A 27,356-nucleotide genomic window follows, 5' to 3' on the forward strand; every position below is an offset into this window, starting at 1 on the left:
CTTTGGACTTAAGCAGTCATTTGGCATGGGCATCCTGTGGATTTTGCAGACAGTTGGCTGGATTCTTTGATACTTTGTTTGTTCAGAAGATTACAACTTTAGGTAGTAGGTTTTGGCAGTAGGGGTGTCAGATGCCCCTTTTCCGAGTGATAGTTATTATTTTAGTTATTTAGTTATTAGTTCTTCCCAAACCATAGAGGTTGGGATGTTTCGGGGAAGCCCCCTTTCTCTGTGAACTGAGGATCAACTCACCTTTCTCAGAAAAGGAAGCTCACATATTCAATCAGGTCAGGTGACCTTTCAGGCAACAGGCTCTTTTGGGCTGCAGGCTATTGTAGGCCTTAGACATAATGATGATTCCAATATGACCTTAGTTTTAAGTAGGCTCTTAAGTTCTGGGACTGTGATGCTCTGGATTTGAGCATCAAAGAAGGGAAGACAGTGACAGTTGGAGCATCTGTTGCCTTTCCCCTTTTTGCCTGCTGATACGACAGGTTGCCTTGAGAAGCTGTCATATTATAGAACTAATTAATAAAGTTTCAGCCACTTGGTCAGAAATCCAGATGTCGGTATATTCATCCTCATTGGCACTGCCAATGGCAGATAGTTGTTCCCAAGTGGGTAATACAATTGTATTCTGCAATTTATTTATACAAGTTCACTATTTTTCTTTGTCAATGTGGCTTTAAGTTTTAGCTTTCTTTTTTATTTTCAAGGAGGAAAAAATGTTAAAATGTATTTTTTTAAAACTTTATCCTGGAGTAATGTTGATTTCTGACCTTTTTTTAAAACTTTGTTATACAAGAGTAGCAGATAAACCATTTTGAAATATCAAGATCCCAAACTTCCAACTTTGGCTAGTATTATAAAAACTCTAACCTGCCATTTATTGATCTAAGCTTCTTAAATATGCTATAAGCTAACACAGTTTCCTATGATGTCTTCTAAGTAGACTAATACCTGCTGTGAATCTTACCAAAGCCACTTTCTGATTCTATTATCAGCTTAATACCAATATATTCTTCTTATTCTAGGAAGTACCATCTACAGAAAACACTAGCCTACTTACTGGGAATGGTATCCTGATCTTGTTGAAATCAATGGGAATTTTGCCATTGACTTCATTAGGGTCAGGATTTCACCCCAGCTGTTTGCTTAAGATCCCAATGTTTTGCACATCAATCCTTTTAGAAGGAAATTTTGGAGGTGAATTTAGTGTTTGTTGTTGACAACCCAGAAACCACAGTGACCAGTGTCTCACAGATAGTGTCCCATCAGATACCTTCCCCACTCATTCCAGTTGAGATCTTTTCCTGCCTTCTAAGGAGGTCTTTTTTTACTGCCCATGCCCTACACTCTTTACAGGTTTGGGGTTCTACTGGGACTTCCCTTCAGACTGGCTTTCCATGCACCACAGGGGAGGGCCTCCTGCCGTCCACCATTAAAAATTATACTTGGAAGGTGGAGGTTCCCCTAGAGTTGCACCTCGGCCCATAGGTCATCAGACCAATCTGTTCTTTCTGGGCTTGTTATAGTATGCCTAGGGTTATTACACACTGCACCTGGTAGGCTACTTGGAGGGTTTACACTTGTGATCTCGTTACACAAACCTACCCGCTGAAGTCTCTCACTCCCCTCGTCTGCTCTTTTTACTAAGAGAAATGGACTCCAATCAGTTCCTAGCATTATCGAGTAAGGCAATGACTTTACTATGTCCACTCTCTGCTATTTAAACTTTCCTTCACTTCCAATGGAACAACTGCCACTGGATAAGCATTCTTTTCCCCATGTAGCCAATAAATTGTTATCATCACTCTCTCCTGTTGCCACTGTGGTCTAATCAAAGTGCTCTGTACAGGAGAACATGCTTCCGCTGAATCCACAATGTCCCTTTGTAATTCTCTGGCCTACTTCGATGGGAATTGTTTTTATCTCAGGTCCCCCTTCTGCACCTGTTCCCCCACAGAACTCTGCAAACCCACAGCACATGTAGGAACAGTCTTTCTTTATATGACCTTTTCTTCTGGACTGGTAACAAATCACTGAGCAGGTAATGGGGTCTTTCGTGACCAATTCCAGGGCTTAATAAATAAGGTTCCTCAAGCTTCTTTTCCCCCCTCCTTTGCTGTAGAAAAGAACAGAGTTCTTTTCATGGGAAGTCTGTTTCCACATGTGCCTCTTTTAATTTTACAGCAGCCACTAACAATTCCAGCTGATGTTTTCTGACCCAGACTCTTATAGACTTGGGGAGACTCTGTGTAAACTGTTCCAGAATAACTGAGTCCATGAGGGCCTCTAAGACTTGACTATCAACCAATGATTCTGTGCAAAAGCCCTGAGACATATCTCACCATTCCATCTGCTTGGAAATTTTGGTGGCATTCTTCCACTGACAAGCCCATCCTGTCCAAAATAGCATCCTTAAGTGTACCATAGTTTCTTGCTTGGTGTTTGTTCGGGACCTCAGGGTCCCACTGGTCAGGTAAAGGGCTAGCCGCAGTGCCCAGGCCCTCATGTCCCATTCGGCACTAACAGCCACATGTTCAAAGTTTAGCAAAAAGGTATCGTGGTCACCCCCCGGGGCTATCTTAAGCAGTCCTGGCCTACCACACCACTTCCAGTTCCCACACTGGAACTCACCAGCCTCTGCAGGAGCTGCTGCTGTACCTGGGACTGCTCCTTGATGAACTCTTGCAATGTCTGCAGCTGCTCCACCTGCCAAATCTGAAGTGCCTGCTTCTCCACTTGCTCGGTTTTCTGCATCACTTGTTGTTCTACTAGCCAGTGCAGCATCCTGTCCATTGTGCCTCAATCTCACTGCTCAAGTATCCTTTTCTCAAATGTGAGGGTTAGAACCCACACAAGCCCCCAAAGTTGTCACAAGGTGGATCATCTCCTATCCTATGAGTACTGCTGCCTAGCCTGTTCCTCCCAAATATATATATCTTCCCAGTTACTGGGCCAATTGCCTCGTCTGCCCAGCAACTGCCACCCAAATGTCAGTGATCCTTCCAACAGAAACAGGTTAATTCACCAATTAATTCACTGAGGTGCTGCAGCAACCTCAGTGCCACAGCTAGTGAGTGCTGTGTCACATTCTGCTATACCAAAGAGAAAAGAACAAGACATTCACACAAGTGAGAAAGGTCCATGATGTAGAACATCAGACTGAATTAAACCACTTAAGACTCCATTACTACCAGCAGTTTGATATAACTATTCTGACAAACTAAAATCTAATTCATTTCTGGTTTGTTAGAAAAAAATTCTGTACTTACACCCTAAGTATGGCTTATTTGGAAGCTGTAAAGCACAACATCTAAACCTCTGATTTTACAAGATAGGGACTGAAATTTGCCTGTACGACAGATCATACGTAGGTAATCTGTAACTGGTAAGAATGAGTTGAAATATGCATGTTGACTGGAACAGTGAATCAGAGTTGATTATTTTTACTACTATATATCATTTGTGGAAATTAATTCTTATTGTTAAGTGGACTTCACTTTTCCCATTGCGGTATCTCAAAATGAGTCAAAAGCATAATAATTTGATTATAGTTTGTACCAGGAAATCTGACTTCTGCTTCTTTCCTCCAACTCCTGCAGTCACTTAATTATGCAGATACCTGTGATGGGTATCAAACAGAATATTAACAGGGATGGAAAAGAATTTTCCCCATAAAAGTCTTCAAGAGTTCTCACTTATTTTTCCTGCTTTAATTTCCTTGAGACTCCCTTAACAAGACTTGAGAAGACAGCTACTATTTTTTCCAAGCCACAGGTATGGTCTCTTTTGGATACATAGCTGTAATACAACATTTTAGCCCACCTAAAAATAATTTTTTGATAGTCTGTATTTTTTCCTCAGTGCTTTTCATTACGTCAAACCCACTTTTTGCAACTTAGTTTTCTCATAATAAAACAAATAAAAACCAAAATATCTCACTGACTTGGGGAGCGAGAGAGAAACAGAACTCTCTCTGTTCATTTGAAGAAGTAAGTATAGCACTTTGATAACTGGGTAACAGGTGTGGTTTAAAAACATAAGATGGGAAAGTAAGGTAAGGAACATAAGAGGTGTGACTATTTACAGATGACAGACATTTTCACACAAAGTAAGGCAGAGACAAGTTTTACTTTTCAATAGTGGGTTGGTTGCACAGGTCAATAATATATATAGAATTTTTAAGTGCGTGTTAGCAGCCTAGCCATCAGGCACAGTAATTAAATTTCATTTGCCCAAATAGTTCTCACATCAACCTGTAATCTGTCCAGTCCCCCAAAAACTTCCTTCATTTGCTTTTGTAAGTTTTATTACCTCTCTGTAAATGCGCCATTATCTAGGATATTCTTGTCCTCTGATATGTTTTGAGCAAAGTCTTCCTCGCACAGTGCAAACTTCAGTGCACCTATGGTAACTGGAGGAAAATGAAGTGACAGTCTAATTCCATGTTCCATAGAGTGTCATTTGGAAGCTGAAAATTCAATCCTCTTTTCTCAGTCAACTAAGCAGGCTGCAGAAGAATTTTTTAACATCCATGATGTGCTTTATGTGCTACTTCTTTTTCCGTGAGTCATACAGTTCAATGCCAGAATGGATCATCAGCTCATTTATTCTGACCTCCTGTATAGTTTGCCACCACCACCCAACTACCTGCATGCTAAACACAACAACCAGAATTAGACTGTAATATTACATCCCACAAGAGACACTTGACTATTATGTGCCACAGGAAGAGAATAGGAGGAACTGAGGTGCACCAGTGCTCGAGGCCCCCACAATGGCAGGCACATGATTAAGTGAGAGATACCTAGAAAATCCTGGCAAGAGACCAGCACCCAAACACTGCAGAGGAAGGCAAAAAAACCTCCAAGGTCACTGTCAACCTGACCTGGGGAAAATTCCTTCCCAACTCCACATATGGGAATCTGCTAGACCCATAGCATGTGAGCAAGAACCAGCCAGCCAAGCCCCTGAGAGAGAAAGCTTGGTGCCACCTCAGAGCCTTGTGTGCCCTGGCCAATGTCATAAAAGCATAAAAACAGACATACTGGGTCAGACCCATGGCCCATCTATTCCAGTATCCTGTCTTCTAACAGTGGCCAATGTCAGGTGCTTCAGAGGGAATGAATAGAACAAGTAATCAATAAGTGATCCATCCTGTCAGCCATTCCCAGCCTCTGGCAAATAGCATTCCCTGCCTATCCTGGCTAATAGCCATTGATGTCCCATCTCAAACAGTGGCTGTCCTCCTTCAGAGGAAGGAGATCAAGTATCCCCACCCAGAATACACTGGGGCAAAAAAATCCCTTCCTGACCCCGGCAGGCAGTTGGCTGAAATACTGAAGTATGAGCTTTTAGGAACATAAGATATAAACCGCAAGTGAGCATTAGGGCTCCTGAGCCCTTCCCCGCTTATCACATGTAACCCCATCATAAATTGTACTCATAAATTTGTCCAATCTCTCTTAAAACTAAGTTGTTTGACCCCACAACTCCTACTAGGAGGCTGTTCCAGAATCTCGCCCCTCAGATGGCTAGAAACCTTCTTCTAATTTCCAGCCAGTATTTGTTCATGGCTAGTTTTTATCTATCTTATCAGTGCAAACACTACCCTTTAGCTTAAATAGCTCTTCATCCTCCCCGGTATTTACCCCATTAATGTATTCATGGAGAGCAATCTTATTCCCTTTCAGCCAAGTTCTTCCATTCTCCTTTCATAAGACAGGCCCTCTGTTCCCCTGATCATCCTAGTAGCTCTTCTCTGCACCTGTTCCAGTTTAAATACATCCTTCTTGAAAATGGCTGACCAGAACTATACACAGAATTCCAAATGAGGTCTTAACAGTGCATTGTAAAATGGAATTAATACTTTTCTGTGTCTACTGGAAATGCTTCTCCTGATACTTGCCTTTTTCACAGTCCCATCACATTGATGCTTAAATAGGTTGCTGAACATTCATACTGTGGAAGTTCAGGATAACTGCTCTCATCTTTTCATTTCATTTTTATTGTCTGACTGATAATAAATGTATCAAAGAACCCAGATGTTGTCATTTTCCTTTTAATTCTTTAAGATAAAGTTTTCACTCACACATGGAAATTAGAGTCTAATGTTCCTCATATCAAAGAATTTCAAGTATGTTGTCTTCATATAAATACTTCAGAGTGAACCAGAAGTTCAAAAAAATGAAAAATACCCTTTCTCCATCCCCTTCCTCCCAAAAAACAGACCAAAATGCTATACATGAGTTTTCTACGACCCTGGTTTGTTAACTGATTAAGAAACCAACATACCATTAGTAAAACATGATGGGTAAGCAGAAATGTAAGGATGTGTAAACATCGACTACAAAATTGAAACAGTTCATGATATATTTTATTCAATTAAACTTTTGAAGTAATAGCTGATTAAGTGCACTATGCTATGAATTTGAAAATCTTAATTTTAGCTTGCCCATATTAAAAACATTGATTATCTTCATACTATGTCCTTTAAAAGCACAAATGTTCATCAAAGGCTATAGTATTTTGGCTTCTAATTTTATAGCAGACCATGAACACATACATACGTACTTTTTTTTTTTTTTTTTTTTAAACTATATTACACAATCGTTAGCACCCAAGTATCTAAAGGGGAATACAGAATTTAATAAATATTAAATGATGAAAATTAAAAGTATTCTTACTTACAATTAGCTGTTTCAAGCCTACAAAAGACTGTTCTACAGAACTGGCATTTAAAACTTGTCTCTTCACTGCAGCTTGCTCACCCAGGAAACGGAGCATTAAGTCTTTTACCGCATCTCCCTGGGGCAAGGATAAGAGGAAACACATACTATAACAAAAAACATTTTAGCATTCCTCTATTAACATAGATCTCTGAAAGAAAAGACAAGTAAAATACTTATAATGGAAAGATTTTTTTCAGTGAAAGTGCGTGTTTTCAAAGATGAATTCTTTTTGTAAAATGAATGGAAATCTTTACATATCTGAGACTTTTTCACAAAATAAAAAGTTCAAAAATTATTTCACATGACTTTCCACATTTCTTTCCTCACAATTTGAAGCCTGCCAGACAAATAAATGCTCATATGGTGTTTGTTCTTGCTCCTTGATTGGTTGAGCCTACTCTGGTCAGAAGGGTTAGCATACACCATTTTGATTCATTATTTCAAAGACTGGAAGGAACAGGAAGCAATTCTGTGTGCTGGCCTCAGCAGCAGCATGATGAAATTGGCTCTTGAGGCTCGCTGAACCCATCTCCCCACCAAAAAAAAAGTCTCTTGAGGATACGAGGAGGCAGTAGTCCTGCCAGGCACTCAGTCTCCAAAATATTCTGAAAGGGAGAGCAGATCATTCATCAAACCTGTCTAGGAGGGAGGTAGCCCTACAAGACAATGGTAGGCAGAGCTAAAGTGGGATTGTGTGAAGATAGAGGGGAGTACGGCCTGGTGGAATCTTCCACAGGTTCAGATAAGCATTCAAACTCTGTGCACTGAGATTCGTCCATCACTAGATTTATATTTGGCTATAGTGAAGCTGGCTTACACTGTGATTTTACATGCAGTTTGGCCTAGTAGAGGCTAGTTTACTGTTTGCTATTAAATAGTGAGGAAGTTTTATAACATACTGTTATAGTCTAGCTATACATATAGTCTAGCTATGGATGCTGGTTTAACAGCATGCCTTCATGCTTAGTTTATCTATACTAACTCTGGGATTTGCATTTTTCTTATATTACTCCTCTCGTCATCATAGTGTCAGATACTCTATTGCTCGCAGCCCCATTGTGCTGTGTGAGAAACACAGAAGGAGTCAATTTGCCCCAGCAGAGAATTCCTCTGTTAGAGAAGAACTCTCTGTTGACACAAATATGCTGCAGTTGTGTCCTGGCATCTATGGCCCCCACTCCCATGCCTGATATAGGATTGTATTCAGGGTAGGAAGGGACGTGTCTAGGGCAGCGAGGAAATGCAGTAGAGCTAATGGTACAACTTAGAGCACCAAGATATATCAGGTCTGAGGCTGGCCCCAAGAACCAGGGAGCTGTAATTAGCTCCCTGAGCTCTCCTAACTTTTGTACCAAATGGAGCTCTGGGGCAGGAGAGAATCTATTCTAAACTATAGTCAAGGCCACCTGTTCTATGTGGTATGTTACACCTTAATTATGCAGCAGACACCCCATTTATACAGCTCTTTTCCCAGTGCCCCCCACTATCAATGACTTCCTTTATCCCCCAAAGTCCAGTAGTACAAACAAAAAAGTATTTGTGTTACTTGTTTATTTTGATATTAAATTCAGTTTATTTAATTCTATCCAATTTTAAATGCACTGTGGATCCTTGTACTGAGGCACTTTAAAACCACAGTGATGGTAGCTGTTATACAAACCGCAGATTTGATTGATTCATATATTATAAAGCCAGACGGGGCCATTGTGATTATGCAGTATGACCAGCTTTTGATAGCCAGATGTCAAACTCTCTGCAATGGCACAAGAGAGTAAGTATCAACCTCAGAGGAGACTATTATAAAGCAGGGCACAAAGCCCAAACTAGTTATGAATTCTATATTTAGATTTCACCGACCAAGTATCAAGTGTAAACTCCTTAGGTACTCTAAAAGCCTAACCACAGAATCAGACAGTCCCCTTGGGTAGTCCAATCTCTCTTACTACCTAGGCAAGCTTGCCTTTGTGATAGATGGTCTTTTACACTAAAAACAACGATATTCAGGTTACTCCCAGTTCCAAAGGACCAGCCACTTACCCCAGGTCAATTGCACTTTAGATCTTATACCAAAGACAACACTTGTAGCCTATAATAAACTAACTAAAGATTTATTAACTAAGAAAAAGAAATAAGAGAGTTATTGACAAGGTTAAAACAGATAAATATACATAAATGAGTTACAGTCTTAGGTTCCAAAAGATGGTAGCAGCTTATTTAATAAGCAAACTCTATATGTCCTTGAGGGCTAACCAGGCCAAGCACTAGGGATCTTTTGCTTATGCTTAGTAATCCTTGCCCCTCAGAGTCCAAGCAGCATAAAGATAGTTTCTCCTTGTTAGGAATTTTTAATCCCTCCCTCCATAGTTCAAGCTGATAGGACAAGTCCACATGCACATCTCTTCATGGCTGTGGGGAGGGAGCAATCAACAGTCTTTTGTCCTCTGATGTTCCACAATGGTTTGTCTGATATCTATAGGCCTTTTTTGGGCAGAAGAGAACATTTCCTGCGGTAAATTAGTATTTCACACTTGGCAATGCTTCTCTCCTGATTGGTGGTTTACAGTTTCAGAGCAAACACTTTTACAGTTACTGAGCAAATACTTGCATATTACCTTATAACATGGGATACAGATATTATAGGTGATATTAATGCATGTAGCAACTTACAAGCATTTCTTAAAGTCTAAATACTAAACACATTTTTATAAAACTTAATACCAATTTTAACAATACTAACACATAGGTGAGCCAGACTGGTTCCCAGCTATGCATTTGTCAGTGCTCAGCTGAGGCCAGGGGACCTTGACATGAGCTACGTCTCCTGCCAGTGTCACATCAGGATCCAGTGAACTTTTACACTTTAAGAAATGCGTCTTGTCTTTTCCTTTCCATTTTGGGCACAGAGATTTCAAATTGGAGGAGGAGGAGAAGGATTTGAATTCCTCATCCTTGTTAGTGGCAAATAGTTGATCCACTGCATCCTGCCCCAATATATGCCATTACACTACCTTAAACTGCATATTTCTGCTAAAATGATCATTAGTAAAAATGTGACTTTAAGGATTTAAATGGTCAGGCTTCAGCACTAACACCTCATTGACACAAATGGGGCAGTTCACACCTCTCAGAGCTGATTTACTAATGGTGAGAAAAAGGAAATAATTATTACTGTCTTTTACAGCTGAGGAATTGAGGCAAAGACACTAATTTACCCAAGATTACACAGGAAGTCTGTGGCATAGCCTGGAATTTAATCCAGATATCTCACTCCCAGTCCAATGCTTTAACCACAAGGCCATCCTTCCTTCACATATTCCGTCCTTACAAAATAGTCCTAGTACACCAAGTTTTGCTGGGCATTTCTGGAGGACAACAATATATAGAAACTAACAACTTACTGACTGAGGATGTTTTGTGGTAGCGCCTCCCTTTTTCTTTGGCCACATAGAATACTATTCTCTCCATTCTCAGCCAAGAGGAAGAGGAGAAGATATCAGCACATGCAGTTCCATAGCAGGAGCAGAATGCTAGATGTCATGCTGATTAAGACAAACATCTTCCTGCACAACATTTCAGCAATTCAAGACCCTTCCACTCAGAGAGGGCCATAATCATTTAGCCCTTATGATCCTCTAACCTCTTTACTGTCACTGGGTAAAGTTTAAAAGGAGTTACCAGATTTTCTAGAAATAGTAAATTTAAGCAAAACCACAACTTAAACACAATCCGGATGTCACTTTAGTGATTTTCTACCAATGAGGATAAAATTTGCTGTCACCATCACTAGCCAGCAAATTTAACTTAAAAAAAATCAATTATTAGTTGCTGCTACCATCTAGAGTCTGAACAGTAGACAATTTAAATAGTAATAGATAGTGGAGAGGAGAATCTAAACATATCCTAGAAAGGAAGCTGATTTCGGAGAAATACATTAAAAGACCAAGAAAAGGGAAACAGTGGGAAATAGAGGGCAATAAGTGAGTGAATAGGGAAAGCTGAAGGAAGAGGAAATGAAGTGAGAGAAAAGTTGGCACAAATGGCAGGGAGCATAAAGAAGGCAGCAAATCAGGAGTGACTGAAAGTAACTAAGGATAGTAAAAGAAACCTGAAAGCAATAGTTTGCAAGATTAGAGAGATACTGAACAAAGAGTAGGTAGCACTAATCTAGTTGGAGGAGGCAGTGTGGTTTAGTGGGAGAGGAATAGCCTGGAAGTCAGTCCAGACCTGGTTTCTGTTCCTGGCTCTGCCACTCATCTGAAACCCTGTTCAATCACTTCATCTTTCGGTGCCTCTGTTTCCCATCCTTTGTCTAACTTGTCTGTTCTGACTCTAAGTTCTTCAAGGCAGAGACTTTCTCTCAGTGTATGATTGTACTATGTCATACATAATCTCAGCTGGGGTCTTTAGGCACTACTATAATGTAAAAGATAATTGTCTACACTACAAAAGTTACCCAATGCTGACAACAGGTGTCAGAAGTGGGTACAACTGAGCCAGTGCTGAATAAAGTTTAGTTGCAAGCTGTCAAGGGCAGAGGTCAATATCATTTTAGAAACTGTGGCTAAAACCTCAGGTTTGCTGTATACAAATGAAAGACTCAGTCTGGAATGGTGAAGGCGCTGAAGAAAGAAAACATATCAGTGTATTCAGCTTGTTTGTGTGTTTAAACAGAACTCATAAGAATGCATCCTGCAAAAATAAGAGAATTAGAATTGTAGATATACTGGAGAATATTTGCACAAATACCTGAGGGAGTTGGAACAGAAAGAAGAGAGAAAAAGGTATAATGGATGACCCAAGAATGGAGATATAGGGGAAGTGTCAGCTTAGAGAGTAGATAGTAAGACACAAAGTCTTTTGACTATATGGTACTGGGTCAAATCCAGCCCAGTTTAGCTATGACTAAGTAGCTATTGTAGCTTCTTGTAGCTGTTGAAGCCTATGGGAAATTAGTTGGTGGTGTTCCAAATGGAATGGGAGAATTAATTACCCTTTGGTCAAGCTAAGTTTATACTTCTGGGGTGATTACTTGATCTGTGAATAAACAGGACTTGAGTCTCCAGGGCTGTCAATTCACAAGAATTAATAAGAAAACTGTAAATAACAGATATGGTTTACAGTTTTCACAGTGAGAGAAGCGGAAAATGAAAAAGACTACAAATAACTTGGAGGAGGCTACATGACAGATGAAGGATGCCATGATGGTAGCCAATTACACATGAAGATAGGCACAGCAAACAGCACAAAATTGACATTATTCCACCAAGCCCTCATACTCAGGTGACGAGATGGGAATAATCCATACCAGGTTTTCCCCAAGAAAATTCGGAAGATGAAATTCCTTCAGCCAGAAACAGCACTTGTTGGAAGTGAGAATATACGCACATTCTTTTTTGTATCACTCAGCTTGGCAAACCCACTACTACTTCTAATATTGCAAAGTCATTTTCTGAGCTAGAAAAGACACACTGACAGGGTAGGTCAATACAAGCCAAATAAAGAAATTTCAGTCCCATCTTGCATCGCCATTAGGGTTCTCTATTAGCACTACATGTAAAGCAGCAGGCAGCCCCTTGAAATCCATGTGCATCTCTTCCCTGCTTCCACAGCACCCTTATGCAGCAGGCTGTAGGAACCGCTCATACGGACAGAGCTGCAGCTTCTTTTTTCTGGTTCTTGCAGTATTTGGCACAGCTGCAAAAGCACATGTAGCCCAGCCTCATGGAGGCCTCAATGCAAACCCCACCTTAATCCAACCTGCATTTATCTTGCCTAGTGAGTGCAGGATTGGGGAGAGAGAACTACCACAGGAATGGGGGACCACTTTTCTCTCTTCTCTCCTTGGCTGCTGGGAAGGAAGCATTATTTTTTAATTCTTTCCTGCTCTTCAAACTTTTCTGGATACTTTTTTGCCTCCTATTATAGTGTGTTTTCTTCCATCCCTTATGTTGTCTTTCCTATCATAGTCTGCTGTTTCTGCTAACCAAAGCAGAAATAACAGACTGAAACTTGTGTGACTCTCAAGGATTTATTATTCCCATAACTGAAGCATCAGTGAAACGTAAATGAATTGTCAGTTTTATTCAGCTGCTGTCTGGGTTCCTGATCATCAGGGAAGCTTTGGCCACTGCAGATAGGAAAAATACTCCTCCCTGCTCTCTCACTGCCTTTCTCTAAATGTCACCTCTTATTTCACTACTGAGTAAAAGTGAATTTTATACTACAGTACTACTAAACAAGGCTTGAAAAAACGGTATTACCTGACCCTACCATCTAGAAGACAAAACCTACTTGCTGGAGGTGTAGATATGAAAGAGAATGAGGAAGCTCACCTGTAAAGTCCAGAAGCAAAACTCTGTTGAGAAGCTTAATCTCTCAGACAATCTTAGCAGCCAGAATAGGGTAGGATACAAGGATTTCTACAGTGGAGCAGTCCCTGGCCCCTGCTTTCACATCAGTCTCTGGACAATAGATGTCAGATAAACGTGAAATTCCAGTCTTACTATAATCTAGAAAAAAGGAGTTTTGTGTTTCTTCTCTCCTATGTAGTGCTGCTGTCTGCTGAGAAGTGAATGGGTCTCCACTACTCTATCCCTCCACCAATCTCCATTTTTGGATCCTGTTCACCAGTAAATGGTTCCAATGCCTGCCTCTGTTGCTGTTCCTAGCTTTCCTAAGCAGTGTCAAAATGCAAATGACCTGATTCTTGTCAGTGTTAGTGCTGAAAATCAGCTGTGAAAAATGACAAGACTTTGGTCATTCTGCCATAGCAACCAGAAGCACTGGAGTTACCTGTCTGTAGACTTTACAGGACACCACATGGCTTTAGTCTATATCCAGTGTATTTTTGGAATGTTATCTTTGCAAAAGCTAGAAATTACTTTTAAAATGGAAGCTTAGATTCTATACAAGTTGTTGACATCAGTCTCCACAAATATGTAACAAAACTTTCTGATCACTATACATGAGTCGGTTTTTTGAGTCCCTTCATGAATGACTGCTCAGTCAGTGATCTTCAATTCTATAATTAGCATTGATTAGTACACATAAAATGAATACAGACTACAAAACAAGGCAATAAAAAGGTGATCAGACCACCAGATGTGTCATCCAATTTCACTGCCCTAACATACAAATGAAAAGTAGGATGTAGCTACAAATTCTTACCTGGATGTTGTCAAACTTTAATCCAGGCATGGTGAGATTCTCTTTGTCTATAAACAGAGTACTATATTGCTGAGTGGCTACTGAAATTAAAACGTTTCTAGTTTCCTCATTGGGAAGCCAGGCATCATTTCTTCTGTCTAATTCACTCATATTCAAGGCTGTGGCAAAAGGATCATCACTTCCAGCAAAAACAGCTTGAATCTGTGAAAATGGCTTAGGAGACTGTGATATTTCTAAAGATGTGGTAAGACCTGCTTCAGACCTCCCATTTCCTACAGAGTAAGTAGGGTCAGCAGAGTCATTGGAATTGTCCCCAACTGTACTAATAGATGACATTTGTTCTGGGACTGAAGAACCTGCATTAGGGTTACTGACAGAAATAAAAGTGGATGTAGTAAATGAGTCAAAAAAATCAGCAGCTAGGGTATTAGTGTTAACAGGTTCACCAAAAAACGTGCTTAGACTAGGACTTGGTTGAACCACATGTGGATGAGTTTTCACTGGAGTCTCATTTGCACTACTAAAACTAGGAGACTTCACCATTTGAGGCTCAAAGCCATCATGTATGAACAACTGTGGCTGAGTATTAACATTGTTAGCTTGACTAAAAATGGTGCATACAGGGATAGGCTCTGCTTCAGGAGATGATTTGATGTCAAGGGATGATGATATTGGCTCCTCAGAGTTGCTTTCATCAATATTACTTGGTGTTGAGTCAACTGGAGCTTCATTTCCCACTTTCAGTTCATCTTTCACTGCTTCTTGAATCAACTCTTCCTTTAAAGATGCCTGATCATCTGTTCCAATATCAGAAATGTCTTTAGGTGTTTCTTCATGTTCAGTTTCACTATCATTACCCAGGGCTTCTTCCTTACTCACTTCTTCTGGTGTACAAATGTCCTTGACTTCCATTTGTTCCATAGTCTCCTGCAGGCAACCAAGTTCACCGGTGTCATCTTCACTATTGTTTGGAGAATCAGAAATAATGACACTCTCCATCATATGTTCATTAAGTTTATCTATGAAGTTACTGGAATCCTCCGAGATGGTCTCATTCCCTTCAGATTCAAATTCATCACCACCAAGATCAATGGTTTCCTCGTGAAAGAAAAGTTCTTCCTGAGCCTTCTCTTGAATTACACTTCCACTTGCCTCTTCATTTGAAACGCTCTTCTTGGCATCCTCATCATTACTTTCATTATTTTCCATTGTGACTAGAGAAAGATATTCCAGAAGTTAATTTTATTGATCAATTAAAATCACTATTCCTAAACTCAAGAATCCTTATTAAAAAGGCAAAGCAGGACTTTTTATGTAGTTATTTGACTATTAGAGTGTTTATTTTTTACTCTTCTTTGTTGACCAACTATTCCGTATTTGGCACAAAAATGTTTTAAATTTACCTTTGCCACCATGAATTTGTGAGTCCCAAAACATTGTAATTTCAGGAAGGCAATGGTGTGGCCATTAAGCCAACCTCCCCAAAAAGACATTTAGCATTATGCTGCAAATACTTCCCTTCAGTTAAACAAATACTATTACAAATTACTTAATTTGTATTTTTCGTACAGAAATAACTTTCTGCTAAAAATGATTTACTCTGACCCCTGGTTTTGATACTGCAAGAATCAAATAGTACATCTAAAGCATGCCAAAAATGTAGGCTTGCTTTCTCCCATGGCAACAGTCCCTCTACCCTATTTGACCAATGTCTTGGTATCCTATGGGCATTCTACTTCATTGCCCTGGAGGTTCACTTCCTTTGAATTGTTCAGGAAACTTCTTTCAACGTCACCATCTCCCCTGATACATGTTGTCATTCATCTACATGCCTCAGAATGTTTTACCAAACTAAAAAACGTTAATATTCTTTCTAAAGGGCAAATGGAGACAGAAAGGTATAGTTGGGGGATTGCTTGTGTGACAAACTAATAGCCTACACTTTCCTTTTTCTAGGTCATTCATTCAATAACAATTTAGATAGGTGACATTCAGATGGTGAATTGTGATTATTGCTATTGATTGGTTAAAATTGCTCACACAACCTTTATTTTTGTTACCTAATCCCCTCTGCCTTGTACTTGCGTCAGTCATCTGTTATGTCTTGCCTTTTGCACTGTAAGTTTTGTAAGGAAGAAAATTTAATTTACTATGACTGTACAGTGCCTAGAACAAACAAATCCCCTCCTTAGCTGAGGCTTTATATTGGAATATATATTCTATATATTGGAATATAAATATTAATAGTAAATAACAAATATGTATAAAGGAAAGGGGAAAACCAATAAGTATCTGCTCTTGCTCCCACTGAAGACAGTGTGCATTTTGCTACTGATTCCAATAAAAACAGTGCTGGGACCCACAAAAAGAGATGGTTATGCATCTTATGATTTCTGAATTCTTTTGTTCACGTCTAGGTGTCTGCCTTTCAAATTTCAGCTAATGGAAACCTACCTAACATCTCCTATGAGATTGCTCAGCACCTAATATGATGAGAAGTGATGGATGAGATGCTATATTCTAGAAGGAATCAATAATAAGCAGCACTTACATAGAACTTTCTATCCAAAGATTTTATGGTACTTCTGAGATTCAGCTGAATGCTTATGAACACATTGGTGAGGCAGAGACATATTACCCCCCACTTTACAGATGGGAAATTTGAGGCAGAGAACAATCTTTCTTGTCAAAGTAGCCTCAAATGTGGGAGTTGAAGGGTAACAATGTGTCACTTTTACCTACTCTATTTGCTTCTGTTACCTTCTTGTTGGAATCATCCAGTATAAACTTGGTGGTGTTAAAAAATATATCTTAGTGACATAAGTTTTTGGCATAAAGATTTATGGCATGGTAATTAGATTCCTCTTAGTAAGAAATGAAAGACTGAGGAAATTATAGGACCCAGTTTTAAAAAAACAGAGAAATGGAGGGCAAATTGATTTGATTTACCACTCAAACAAAAGTAAGTCCCAGTTGCTATACTGAAGATTAACAGTCTTTGACATAACACAGAGAAAGCACATTAAATTCATTCCAAAGAACATTTGAGACATTCTGATTTCCTTCCACAGAGGCACAAGACTACAGTGAGACAATAGCAAACTCTTAAACCTCATATGGAAGGAGGAAAAGGTTTCTAAATGGACTTTTATTAGTCTGATTCATGATGATGTAGGCTTTGCAGTCACAGGAACTTCTTCCCAAACCAAAAGTGTAGCCCAAATGAGGTCAAGAGTATTGCCACACATTCTCCTTTCCACATAGTTGTGAATTTAGACAGATTAAGGCCTTGTCTACACCAAAAAACCAATGTCAACTTACAGCCACCACGATAATTACAGCAGTGGTTGATATCCACACTGCTCTCCTTGGGTCGGTGGAGTGCGTCCTTACCAGGAGCACTTCCACCAACCTAAGGGACAGTGTGGGGAACTGAGAGCCCTCTCTCTCAGCTTCCTGCCTGAAGCCCACAGGCTCCTGAGCTCCCTGTGGGCTGCCCCCCCCGGTCCTAATCGAGAGCCCAGGGCAGCTGCGCGGGGACTTCTCCCATGCCTGGTCCCAGCCAAGAGCTGGGGGAAGCCATCCCCACTCTCTACCAGAAGGGCAGCCATGTCAATTTCACAGCTCAGCCCTGTAATTGACATGGCTGGCAGGGAGGGGAGCAAGTGGAGAAATTCCCCAACTTCTGACCTCAGCTCCCAGCCAGGACTGGGATCCAGCAGCCCTGGCTTCTCAGTTGGGAGTGGGGTAAGAAGCTGCCTGTGTCCTGGCTCACAGCCTGGAGGAGGGCTCCAGCCACCCACAGCTTGCCTGCGTCCCAGCTTCCAGCCAGGAGCTGAGCTTCCAGCCACCTACATTCCGGCAACCAGGACTTCTTGTACTATTCCAAGTTGAGTGGGAACCAGCAGCGCCTCCCCCCCCCACTTTCTTGCCAATTTCACTGTTTGAAATTGACAAGAATGACCGGCCCTACACCAATGTAAGGGGACAGTGTCTACAATGACACTGTGTCGCCCTAGCTATGCTGACAAAAGCCCTACACCTCTCATTGAGGTGACTTTTGTCGACAAAACTCTCTAGGGTAGACCAGGCCTACCGTTCTGTCCATACTACATCTTTAACTGTGATTTTGTAACTAGCACGGTCATCTTAACCAGTTAAAAGTAGTACATATTAGTTTGTGTCCACATAGAATTGTAGAATCATAGGACTGGAAGGGACCTCGCGAGGTCATCTAGTCCAGTCCCCTGCACTTATGGGAGGACCAACCATTATCTGGACAATCCCAGACAGGTGTTTGTCTAACCTGTTCTTAAGAATCTCCAATGCTGAAGATTCCACAAACCCCTAGGCAATGTATTCAAGTTCTTAATTACCCTGACAGGTAGAAAGTTTTTCCTAATACCCATCCTAAACTGCCCTGACTACAATTTAAGCCCATTGCTTCTTGTCCTATCCTGAGAGGTTGAAGAGAACAATTTCTCTCCTACTGATAACAACCTTTTGTGTATTTGTAAACTGTTATGTCCCCCCTCAGTCTTCTCTTCTCTAAAACAAAAAAAAAAACATTTTTTTGTAATCTTCCCTCATAGGTCATGTTTTTCAGACCTTTCATCATTTTTGTTGCTCTTGCTGGACTTTCTCCAATTTGTTTACATCTTTCCTGAAATGCAGTACCCAGCACTGGACACAATACTCCAGTAGAGGCCTAATCAGTGCAAAGTAGAGCAAAAGAATTACTTCTTGTGTCTTGCTTACAACACTCCTGCTAATACAGCCCAGAATGAAGTTTGCTATTTTTTTTTTTTTTTTTTAATTTTTTTTTTTTTTTTTTTTGGGGGTGGGGGGGGAGGGGGGAAGTGTATTAGCTTGTGATCCACTATGACCCCCCCACATCCCTTTCTGCAGTACTCTTCCTAGGGAGTCATTTCCAATTTTGTATGTGTGCAACTGATTGTTCCTTCCTAAATGGAATACTTTGCATCTATCCTTATTGAATTTCATCCTATTTACATCAGACCATTTCTCCAATTTATCCAGATCACTTTGAATTTTCATCCTATCCTCCACTGCACTTGCAACCCCTCCCAACTTGGTATTATCTGCAAACATTATAAGACTATTCTCTATGCCATTATCTAAATTATTGATGAAGTTATTGAACAGAACTGGACCAAAACTGATCCCTGCGGGATCCCACTCGATATACCCTTCCAACTTGACTATGAACCACTGATAACTACTTTCTGGCTGGGAATGGTTTTCCAACCAGTTATGCACCCACCTTACAGTAGCTCCATCTAGCTTATATTTCCTTAGTTGTTTATGAGAAGATCATGTGAGACAACATCAAAAGCCTTAGTAAAATCAAGATTTACCACATCTACTGCTTCCCCATATCCACGCTTGTTACCTTGTCAAAGAAAGCTAACTGGTTGGTTTGACATGATTTGTTCTTGGCAAATCCATGCTGACTGTTACTTATCACCTTATTATCTTCCAGGTGTTTGAAAACTGATTGCTTATAAATTACAGTGTGTATATTTATTCATCAATACAAACCTTGGAAATTTGATTTGATTCCACTGAGAAAAAGACCCCTCATTTACTATCTATCTGAAAAATATCTGAATGCGAGAGGAAAATGGAACATTCTGAAGAAAAAGAGGAATTAAATTTAAGAAACGCATGTAGATGTGGAAACCAAAGAAAAATTAGTCTAATAAAAAACTTGATAAAAGATGTAATTCTGCATAGAAAAGCTAAAGACAGAGAAATTTTTTAAAAAAATGTGTAATGTGCAAATGCAGGGTTTTTTCCAAAGAACTCAAAGATGAAGATTTCTACAATTCTCTGGCAAATTTTAAAACCTAACTGGTGTTTTTAAATCTCCTTTTTATCATCTAAGCTTTTGTATACCCCCAAGTGGAGTTCTCCATCACTGCTCCTGGCAACATTCAGCAAATACACTCTATTTTATCTTTGTCCTATTACATTTTGATTGTGAAAGGCTTAAATTAAATAAAAACAAAATGCTATATTTTCCCATACTTCAAAACCTGTGCAGGTTTGGAGAAAGATGAATTTAAGATTACTTCTTTAACCTTTGAGGCTCCAAATCTTAGACTAAGTAATGATTACATTTTTTTTTGATGAAATGAAGGCTTACCTTCCTACATATAAAACCACAATGAGGTTGGTATGGAATGCATTCAGAATCTCACTGAAAACAAACTGCTTTAAACAGACACAGAAATACTGTAGGTCTCATTGCAGCATGGGGCCTAAATTTGATTCCAAAATCTCAATGAAAAGTTTCTACCAGTTATACTCATTGTAAATACTTTTGGCCTGCTCCGTGAGAAGCTCATAGCCTTCCTTTGTCATCTATAATAGGGTTTCAGGATGGGTCACTAGAATGTTTTAAAGGGTTGCATGGCAGCTCCCGTGGCTCCTGTCCCACGGGGCTGGCTGGACTCGCATCCCTGCTCCGGGTACTGCAACCTCTGAGGTCCCAGTATCACTCAGATTTAGCCCAGCCCTCGTGATGATGGGAGTCCAGGTAGGCCAAGTTTCAGTGAGTGGCACTACAACTCCACTCACACAAATTTGGTCCAGTCAAGGGGGTGGGGCCAAACTGAGTGGTCCTGGTGCAACCTGGAGATTGCAACACCTAGAGCAGAAAGCAAAGCCCAGCAGCCAGCCCCACAGACAGGAGCCGCCAGTGTTGGGTGAATGGTGGGGATCTGATCAAAGCCACCCCTGGGCCTCCACCCCCAGACTATTTACTGGGTGGTGACAGGCCATAAACATTTACAAATAGATCCTGAGCCCCAAAAAGGTGGAGAACGCCTAGTCTATACAGAACTGGCAGATGAATACATGTATGCTCTCTGCTTTGCCACCAAATTCCATGTTTCTGAGTCTTTGTGGGCACCTGGGCATATTCCCCAGAAGAAATAAACCCTCGCCACGGCCAGTCCGTCCATACTGCCGCCCATTCAAGAGCGTGGGGGCACAGCGTGGGTCTGAAACTCCCTGGCAGGTACCGCACGCCGGGCTGAAGGGGCTCGGCAGGAGGTGGGGGGATGAAGCAGTGGCCAGCACAGTCTCGTTCCTAGCCCGGGGGCGGCGGGAGGAAGCACGTGACCACTGATGGCTCGTGTAGGAAGGGAAAGGGGGGGGCGCCCCTACCCCTCGGACCTAGCGCCAAGGCCTCTCGCGGGGTTCACTTTCGGGCAGGCCTCGCAACATGCCCCTCTTCGGGGACCAGGACGGGACTGAAGACGCTGCGCCCGCCGCACGTCCGCTCCTCTGCCGCCGCGGCGCAAGTGGGAGCGCGCAAAGGAGGCACCTCTGCGGCTGCCCCGCCCCGCCAGCTCCTTCCAGGGGCACCTCCCGCTCGCCGCTTGTCCCACCGCCGCTAACCACAGCCCTGGGTCTGACCCTCACCTGCTTAACGGCGGCGGCGGCGGCAGCCTGGCACCGTCACCACTGCCCGAACCGAAAGCTCCAGTCCACACTGTCCAACAGCGACACACTGCGCCTGCGCCATCAGCCGGGGACGGCCGCTACGGCGCCTGCGTCTCCTTCCAACAGCATCCCGGACCGGAAGGCGGAGAGCAACGGATGCCGCAGTGGCTCAGAAAGGCCCCCCCCCGGGCTGCTAGCGAGTATCGAACGAGTGAATGAGGGGAGCCAGCCGAGAGGAACGGACGCGCGGCTGTTGAGGGGCGGGGGGAGCCATGGAGGACGACGCGCCAGTGATTTACGGGCTGGAGTTCCAGGTGCGCGAGGAGGGAGAGGAGACCCCCCAGGAGGGGAAGATTTGGGGCGGAGGGGGGCGCTCCAGAGGCTGGCGTTGGAGGGGAGCACGCCGGGGGGCGGGGGGCGATGGAGGTAATGCCCGCCTGCGGGGGGACTGCGTTGGAGGGGGCGGGGGAGGGAAACAGCCCCGGGGAGGGGGCCGTTGCCCACCGGGGTTGGGGGAGGGAATGGCAGTGGGTACGAAGCAGTGGGGCCTCTTTTATTCAATAGCTATCGTTCATCGTCTCTCCTTCGTGTTATTGATGTGTTCTTCCGTGCCTGGGCGCTCCAGCTAAGATGGGGGCGGCTCCCTGTGCAAGGCACTGTACAGACGTGGAAAAAAACAGTCCCCGCATTGTAGAGCTTAGGATCTAATAGACAGGAAAGACCAACAGCTGTCGAGATACGGACAAATAGTCAGAAGATTAGAATTTGTAAGTTACAGTTTCACCCCAGTCAACCTCCCTTACAGCCCTTGCCCATCCCCAGTGGCCTCCGTATAGTGCACCCATGGCCTCAGTCTGGGCAGGGCTGGGGGAGAAATGCCAACAGCCTTTTGTTGCTTCTCTCCCCTGCAGAGTGGGGAGAACCCTGGCTTATCCTTGCAGGGCAGGCCACCCCGCCTACATGTCTTATGAAGAGGACTGCAATATATCTTGTGATACAATATCATTCATCCCATTACCCTAAATCATTAGAATGACTATAGCTATTTGCAGCTATCCAAGGTTGCCACATTTGTGAATTTGTCCCCCAAGGAAAATTTGGTTATCAAACCACTGTGTTTTTATGTCACAACAGGATAGGTTTTTTTGCAGGTCCCGAAATTGAAATGGTCCAAGAAAGGGCAACTGAATGGCTTAATGATGAGCTATTAGCTATGATTCTCTGTGTCAGCACTGTTGCCCTATCTGTCCACCTTTCATTCAGTTGTATTCACTGTGATTGTCAATAGAGGTGTTTTTTGCAAGTTGTGTTTTTGTGTGTGTACTATTGTATTAAACATTAGCCTCTGTCCTCTACTGGATGTTAAACCTGTTCAAGTCTAATTCTCAGCAATTGTCCTTTAAAATTTGGCAATTTTACAACATTAGGTATCTAAACACCTTTAAAAATCTAGTCCTTAGTCTCTTATTTTGAGTAACACAATGAATACTGTGTTCTAAGCAAAGTACTGTCTGATATATTAAATGTAAATTGTATGGTGATGTTCTCTAGTTCCAACACCATTTAGATCTCATCCTAACCAGTGTTCACGAGTCTGCTCTGAGCTGCTCCCCTTATTCTCCGAGAATAATGCATCAGACGAAGTGGGTTTCTGCCCATGAAAGCTTCTGCCCAAATAAATTTGTTAGTCTTTAAAGTGCCACAGGACTCTCTCTGTTTTGCAAAAAACAGACTAACACGGCTACCCATCTGGAACTCATCAATATGCAAGGCACTGAATTTAGCCAAATGAAATGGAAATCTACCAGCTTCATGGATAGACTAAGGTATTTATTACTGGGTATTTCTGGCGTTCATAGACTTACAATGTGACCATAGGTAAGCCACTTAACCCCTCTGCGCCTTAGGTTTCCTATCTGTAAAATGGGGCTAATATTTCCCTTTTTAAAAAAAAATAAATTCATGTTTGTTAAGTGCTTAGGTACTAAGTTGACGAATGCCATAGAAATGCCTACAAATAAATATGAACTCCACTTTTGTAGAGCTTTTGATGTAACCTTTCCTGAAGCACTGTAGTAGCACTGCAGGTGGGAGAAACACCTCTTCTGGACAGCTTCTAATTCTGCTGGAGCAAGTGCTTCTTTCTGCTGCCTGTACTTTGTTTGGCTCCTTCAGTTGCTTCCAGGCTCCCCAGCTGCCAAGCCCCTGGTATCCCTTTATGTGGTGGCCTTACAAAATGGAGAATTATGCAGCCACATAATCTTATAGTACACTGGGCCTTGCATCTAAGCCACAGGCATTTCTGTTTGTTCAAGAACCGCAGTTCTACGCCTCAGTCCCATGCTGCCCGGGAAACCTAAGTAGAGTTCCAATGCTTGTGCTCTTCTTATGCAGTACCTTCCTTAGCCAAATGAATGTCGATTTTGGACTGTCTTGCTTTTCCTATAGGGTGAATTGCTAGCTGCCTGGTTGGGCTTTGACTACTGCTGTTTGCTTGGCTCTCCAAGGCAGCTCACTTTCTGCTGTTATGCAGACTATGAGGTATTGCTTGTTTGTGAGCCAATGTAATAGCAGCCTTATGCAGTTCCTTGGATTGCCAACTTTTGTACCATCACAAGATAACTCCTTTTTTATCCTCCAAACCTTTGGTCTTTGGTCCTGCCAAGCACTCTTACTCCCCTGACAAGTAATTCTCTGTGAAGGCAAGCTCTTCCCTCAGTCTGTTCAAGATCCACCTCCTTGGACTGAACTCTGGCTGAGGTCTTGCTGTAGCAGTACATCAAGAAGAGCCCAGCTGACACTTAGGTCCTCTTTTGTCAAGGGCACAGTTCCATCCTTGGGTTGCCTTCCCCACCCGTGCTTGGAATTAACAGTGGGTCTAATAATTTAGCCCTGCATGTTTTAAGAGAACTGTGCCAATGATATTTACTACGTGTTTCAACAGGCTTGCTTAGAGCTACTCAGCTGTAAAGAGAGAACAGCTGAGAGATAGGACACATCTTTACACAGAATCTGTTATGAAGTAGTTTTGCTTTTAGAATGATGACATTTTCCAGACTGGCTGTCCCATGAATGTTTTGGAGGATGTCTGATCCAGAATTCCCAAAGAGTTAGCTAGACTTTTTCTTTAAAGTTGTTTACTGATTTTAGTGCTAGTGAAAGATGTCCTCATGGCTGACCTGGAGTCTGAAATAATCTATTATCTGCAAAACAGGTGCAGCACCGGGACAAATTTCCGTCAGTATGCCTCTACATCATACTTACCTCTGTCTTGGACTTTCTGGTGAGAAGGCTGTCTACTATGGTGTGGTGATATTTGTGTGGTGGACAAAGGCTATAGACTTGCTTTATGCATGCTGCCAAATTCCATCAGATATCATTGACTTTTGAATACTGTCTACTTAGGCTGAACTTAAACTGACCTATAACCTTTTCATTCAGATAGAATAAACAATGAGTTATCCCAGAAATCTCATTAACTGCAAAATCTTGCCCTGGAAGGTTATTTTACATTGATATTCTGGGTATAACTGTATCAGTCCCGAAACTCGTACCATTAGCAAAATGCTAATAGTAAATAGATATATTGGAGTATTGGGAAGAAGAGAGAGAATGCTATTACTCCCAGCCAGGCTGCTCTTGGGTACCTCTCCTGGCTGCAGAAAGCTCCCCACACACACTTGCTACCTGCCCCCATAGCTCTGCAACTGCAGGCAGAGGGTTCACTGTACAGGTATGCCCCTCCTTCCAGGTACAATTATTAGCTCGTTTCAATAAAATAAAGAAAAGTCATGTGAACTTGATAGGATTTGTTGATTGACACTTTACAGAAGCAAATAACACTCAGGGATCAACTCTCTGATTGGTAGATATGGACATCTGAGGTGGTTTGTGAGGAGGTAGTGATCTCAATTCGTAGCCTCCAACATAAGAACCACTGTCATAAGTTAACAAAAGCAAGTTGGGGAAAAAAAAGTTCCTGTTTCAAATGTTATTAATTGAATGTCAGCATGAATCAACCAGCAACTTTGTCTCTCTTCATTTCCTGTCTCTGTGCTGAAAGCACCTGTCGATGTTTAGACATGGTTCTCTGCATCCATGGAGTTCATTGGAATTGTCAGATAGCGCCGAGCCAGACTTGCGAGGTGGGGGATTCTGCCTTCCACTGAGTTCCAAAACTGTAGTACAGGCAAACTGCAGTTCACTTCTTTCATGATATTTTTGTAAGCAGGAATTGCTAGCCTAAAATTCTTGTCAAAGTCAGGAATTGCATGAAGCAAGGTGAAATCCACCATCAACAGTTGCATTTATGCAGGGTCAAAAATACGCACAAACTTTTAGGAACCCTGCTATAGATTGTTGAAACTTTTAAACTGGTTTTGCTACATGGCTTGATTCTTCCCTGTAGAAGTAGTATTGTCTGAGCTTTTTTGCCATGCAAGAAAACACCTGCTGAGCATTGACATTTAACTCAGCACATGACTGGTGCAGAGAAAGTAAATGAGGAAGTGTTATTTACTCCTTCTCATAATATAAGACCGAGGAGTGAACAAATGAAGTTAGTAGGCAGCAGGTTTAAAATGAACAAAAGGAGGTATTTATTCACACAATGCACAGTCAACTTGTGGAACTCCTTGCCAGAGGATGTTGTGAAGGCCAAGACTATAATGGGGTTCAAAAAAGAACTAGATAAATTCATGGAAGATAGGTCCATCAATGGCTATTAGCCAGGATAGGCACGGATTGCTGTTTGCCAAAGGCTGAGAATGGCTAATGGGATGAATCACTTGATTCCCTCTGAGGCACCTGGCATTGGCCACTGTTGAAAGACAGGATACGAGGCTGGATGGACCATTGATCTGACCCAGTATAGCCGTTCTTGTGTTTGTATGGATATAACTATGGGGTTCGGGTTTTCTGTGTCTCAAGCTTTTTGCTGAATTAGGCTGTGCATGCTTTAGTGGGAGGAGGACAGCAGCAGTGCACAGAAACTCATTACTAAGGCTTATCATTAAGGTAGGTGAACTGAACTTAGACCACCACTTGCCAAAGATTGAAGTACTACTCTCCTATACATTGACTGTATGCTCAAAGCAAATGTCCTGCCCATCCAAAGTACCTCTATCACCTATTGAAATTATCATATTTATTTATATTGCTATAGCACCAAGGAGCTCTAAATATAGACCGTGACCCCATTTTGCTAGCCACTGTACAAACACAAAATAAAAAGACAGTCCTTGCCCCAAGGACCTTAGGTCTAAGACTGAAGTCAACAGATGCATGTAGACAAACAAGGAAGTACAATTAAACAAGAGACAATATTGGTCAGCATGGTAGGCAGTGATTTCTGCACGTGAATCGTTGTTTGCTTTGCTGTTGTGACTTTCTCTGAATCAACTTGCCTGAGCAGACAGAATAAAAAATGAAAGATTTGCATACTTGTGCATGAACCGTCTGAAGGTCTTTATCCCTATTAAGAATCTAACTGCTTCAGATACTGGTAAGCCCCTGTTGACAAATCTAAATCTGATAAACACAGATGCATTTTCCATTGTTTGAATGAGGAAAACATGTAGAAAGTCAGTTCTTTATCTTGAAGTGTATTAACATTTCCGATTTCTTTCCTAGACCTTCCATATATTCCACAGGATGGGGACAATACAATTCTCATTTTTAATTATTTTTTTTAGAGGGGGGAGGAAGAAAAAAATGTTTGTTGTACATACACAAATGTCAGCATATGGTGACATTTTTTTTTAAATGCACTTTGAGTCTGAACTGCTGCTTTCAAGACGTTAAGCCCCCTTGAAAGGCCTTTTAAAGATGAGGAAATGTAATTCTTACCTGTATGTCTTTATTCCATGAAAGATCCAGGAGATCTTTTCTTCTTCTTCTTCTTCTTCTTGTTTTTGTTTTGCTCCACTTGTTAAGGAAGTGATGTCTATTTGGTTGAAAGAGGTTTGTAATGACTGGGTT

The 27,356-nt window shown here is 41.7% G+C and overlaps 2 protein-coding genes across 3 annotated transcripts in view; one reads left to right on the forward strand and one right to left on the reverse strand.

Annotated features, from left to right (window-relative positions):
* TRAPPC12 (trafficking protein particle complex subunit 12) overlaps positions 1–21,380 on the reverse strand; it is a 95,377-nt gene extending 73,997 nt beyond the window's left edge. Inside the window, exons 1-3 of the mRNA XM_067544831.1 lie at positions 21,357–21,380; positions 13,905–15,118; positions 6,697–6,813 (exon numbers count right to left, since the gene is read on the reverse strand). Of these exons, the coding sequence (XP_067400932.1) occupies positions 6,697–6,813; positions 13,905–15,113 (1,326 nt within the window). The 5' untranslated portion in view covers positions 15,114–15,118; positions 21,357–21,380. The remainder of the gene's footprint in view (positions 1–6,696; positions 6,814–13,904; positions 15,119–21,356) is intronic.
* Positions 21,381–21,521: 141 nt separating this feature from the next.
* The window catches only part of EIPR1 (EARP complex and GARP complex interacting protein 1), a 155,536-nt gene continuing 149,701 nt past the window's right edge, over positions 21,522–27,356 (forward strand). For both annotated transcript variants that reach the window (XM_067544832.1, XM_067544833.1), the window contains exon 1: positions 21,522–21,691. In XM_067544832.1, the coding sequence (XP_067400933.1) occupies positions 21,650–21,691 (42 nt within the window). In that variant the 5' untranslated portion in view covers positions 21,522–21,649. The remainder of the gene's footprint in view (positions 21,692–27,356) is intronic.

This window comes from Emydura macquarii, unplaced genomic scaffold (genome assembly GCF_026122565.2).
Source record: "Emydura macquarii macquarii isolate MOO-44397 ecotype Brisbane River unplaced genomic scaffold, CSIRO-AGI_Emac_v2 contig_1027, whole genome shotgun sequence".
In the NCBI taxonomy this organism is placed as follows: domain Eukaryota; kingdom Metazoa; phylum Chordata; order Testudines; family Chelidae; genus Emydura; species Emydura macquarii.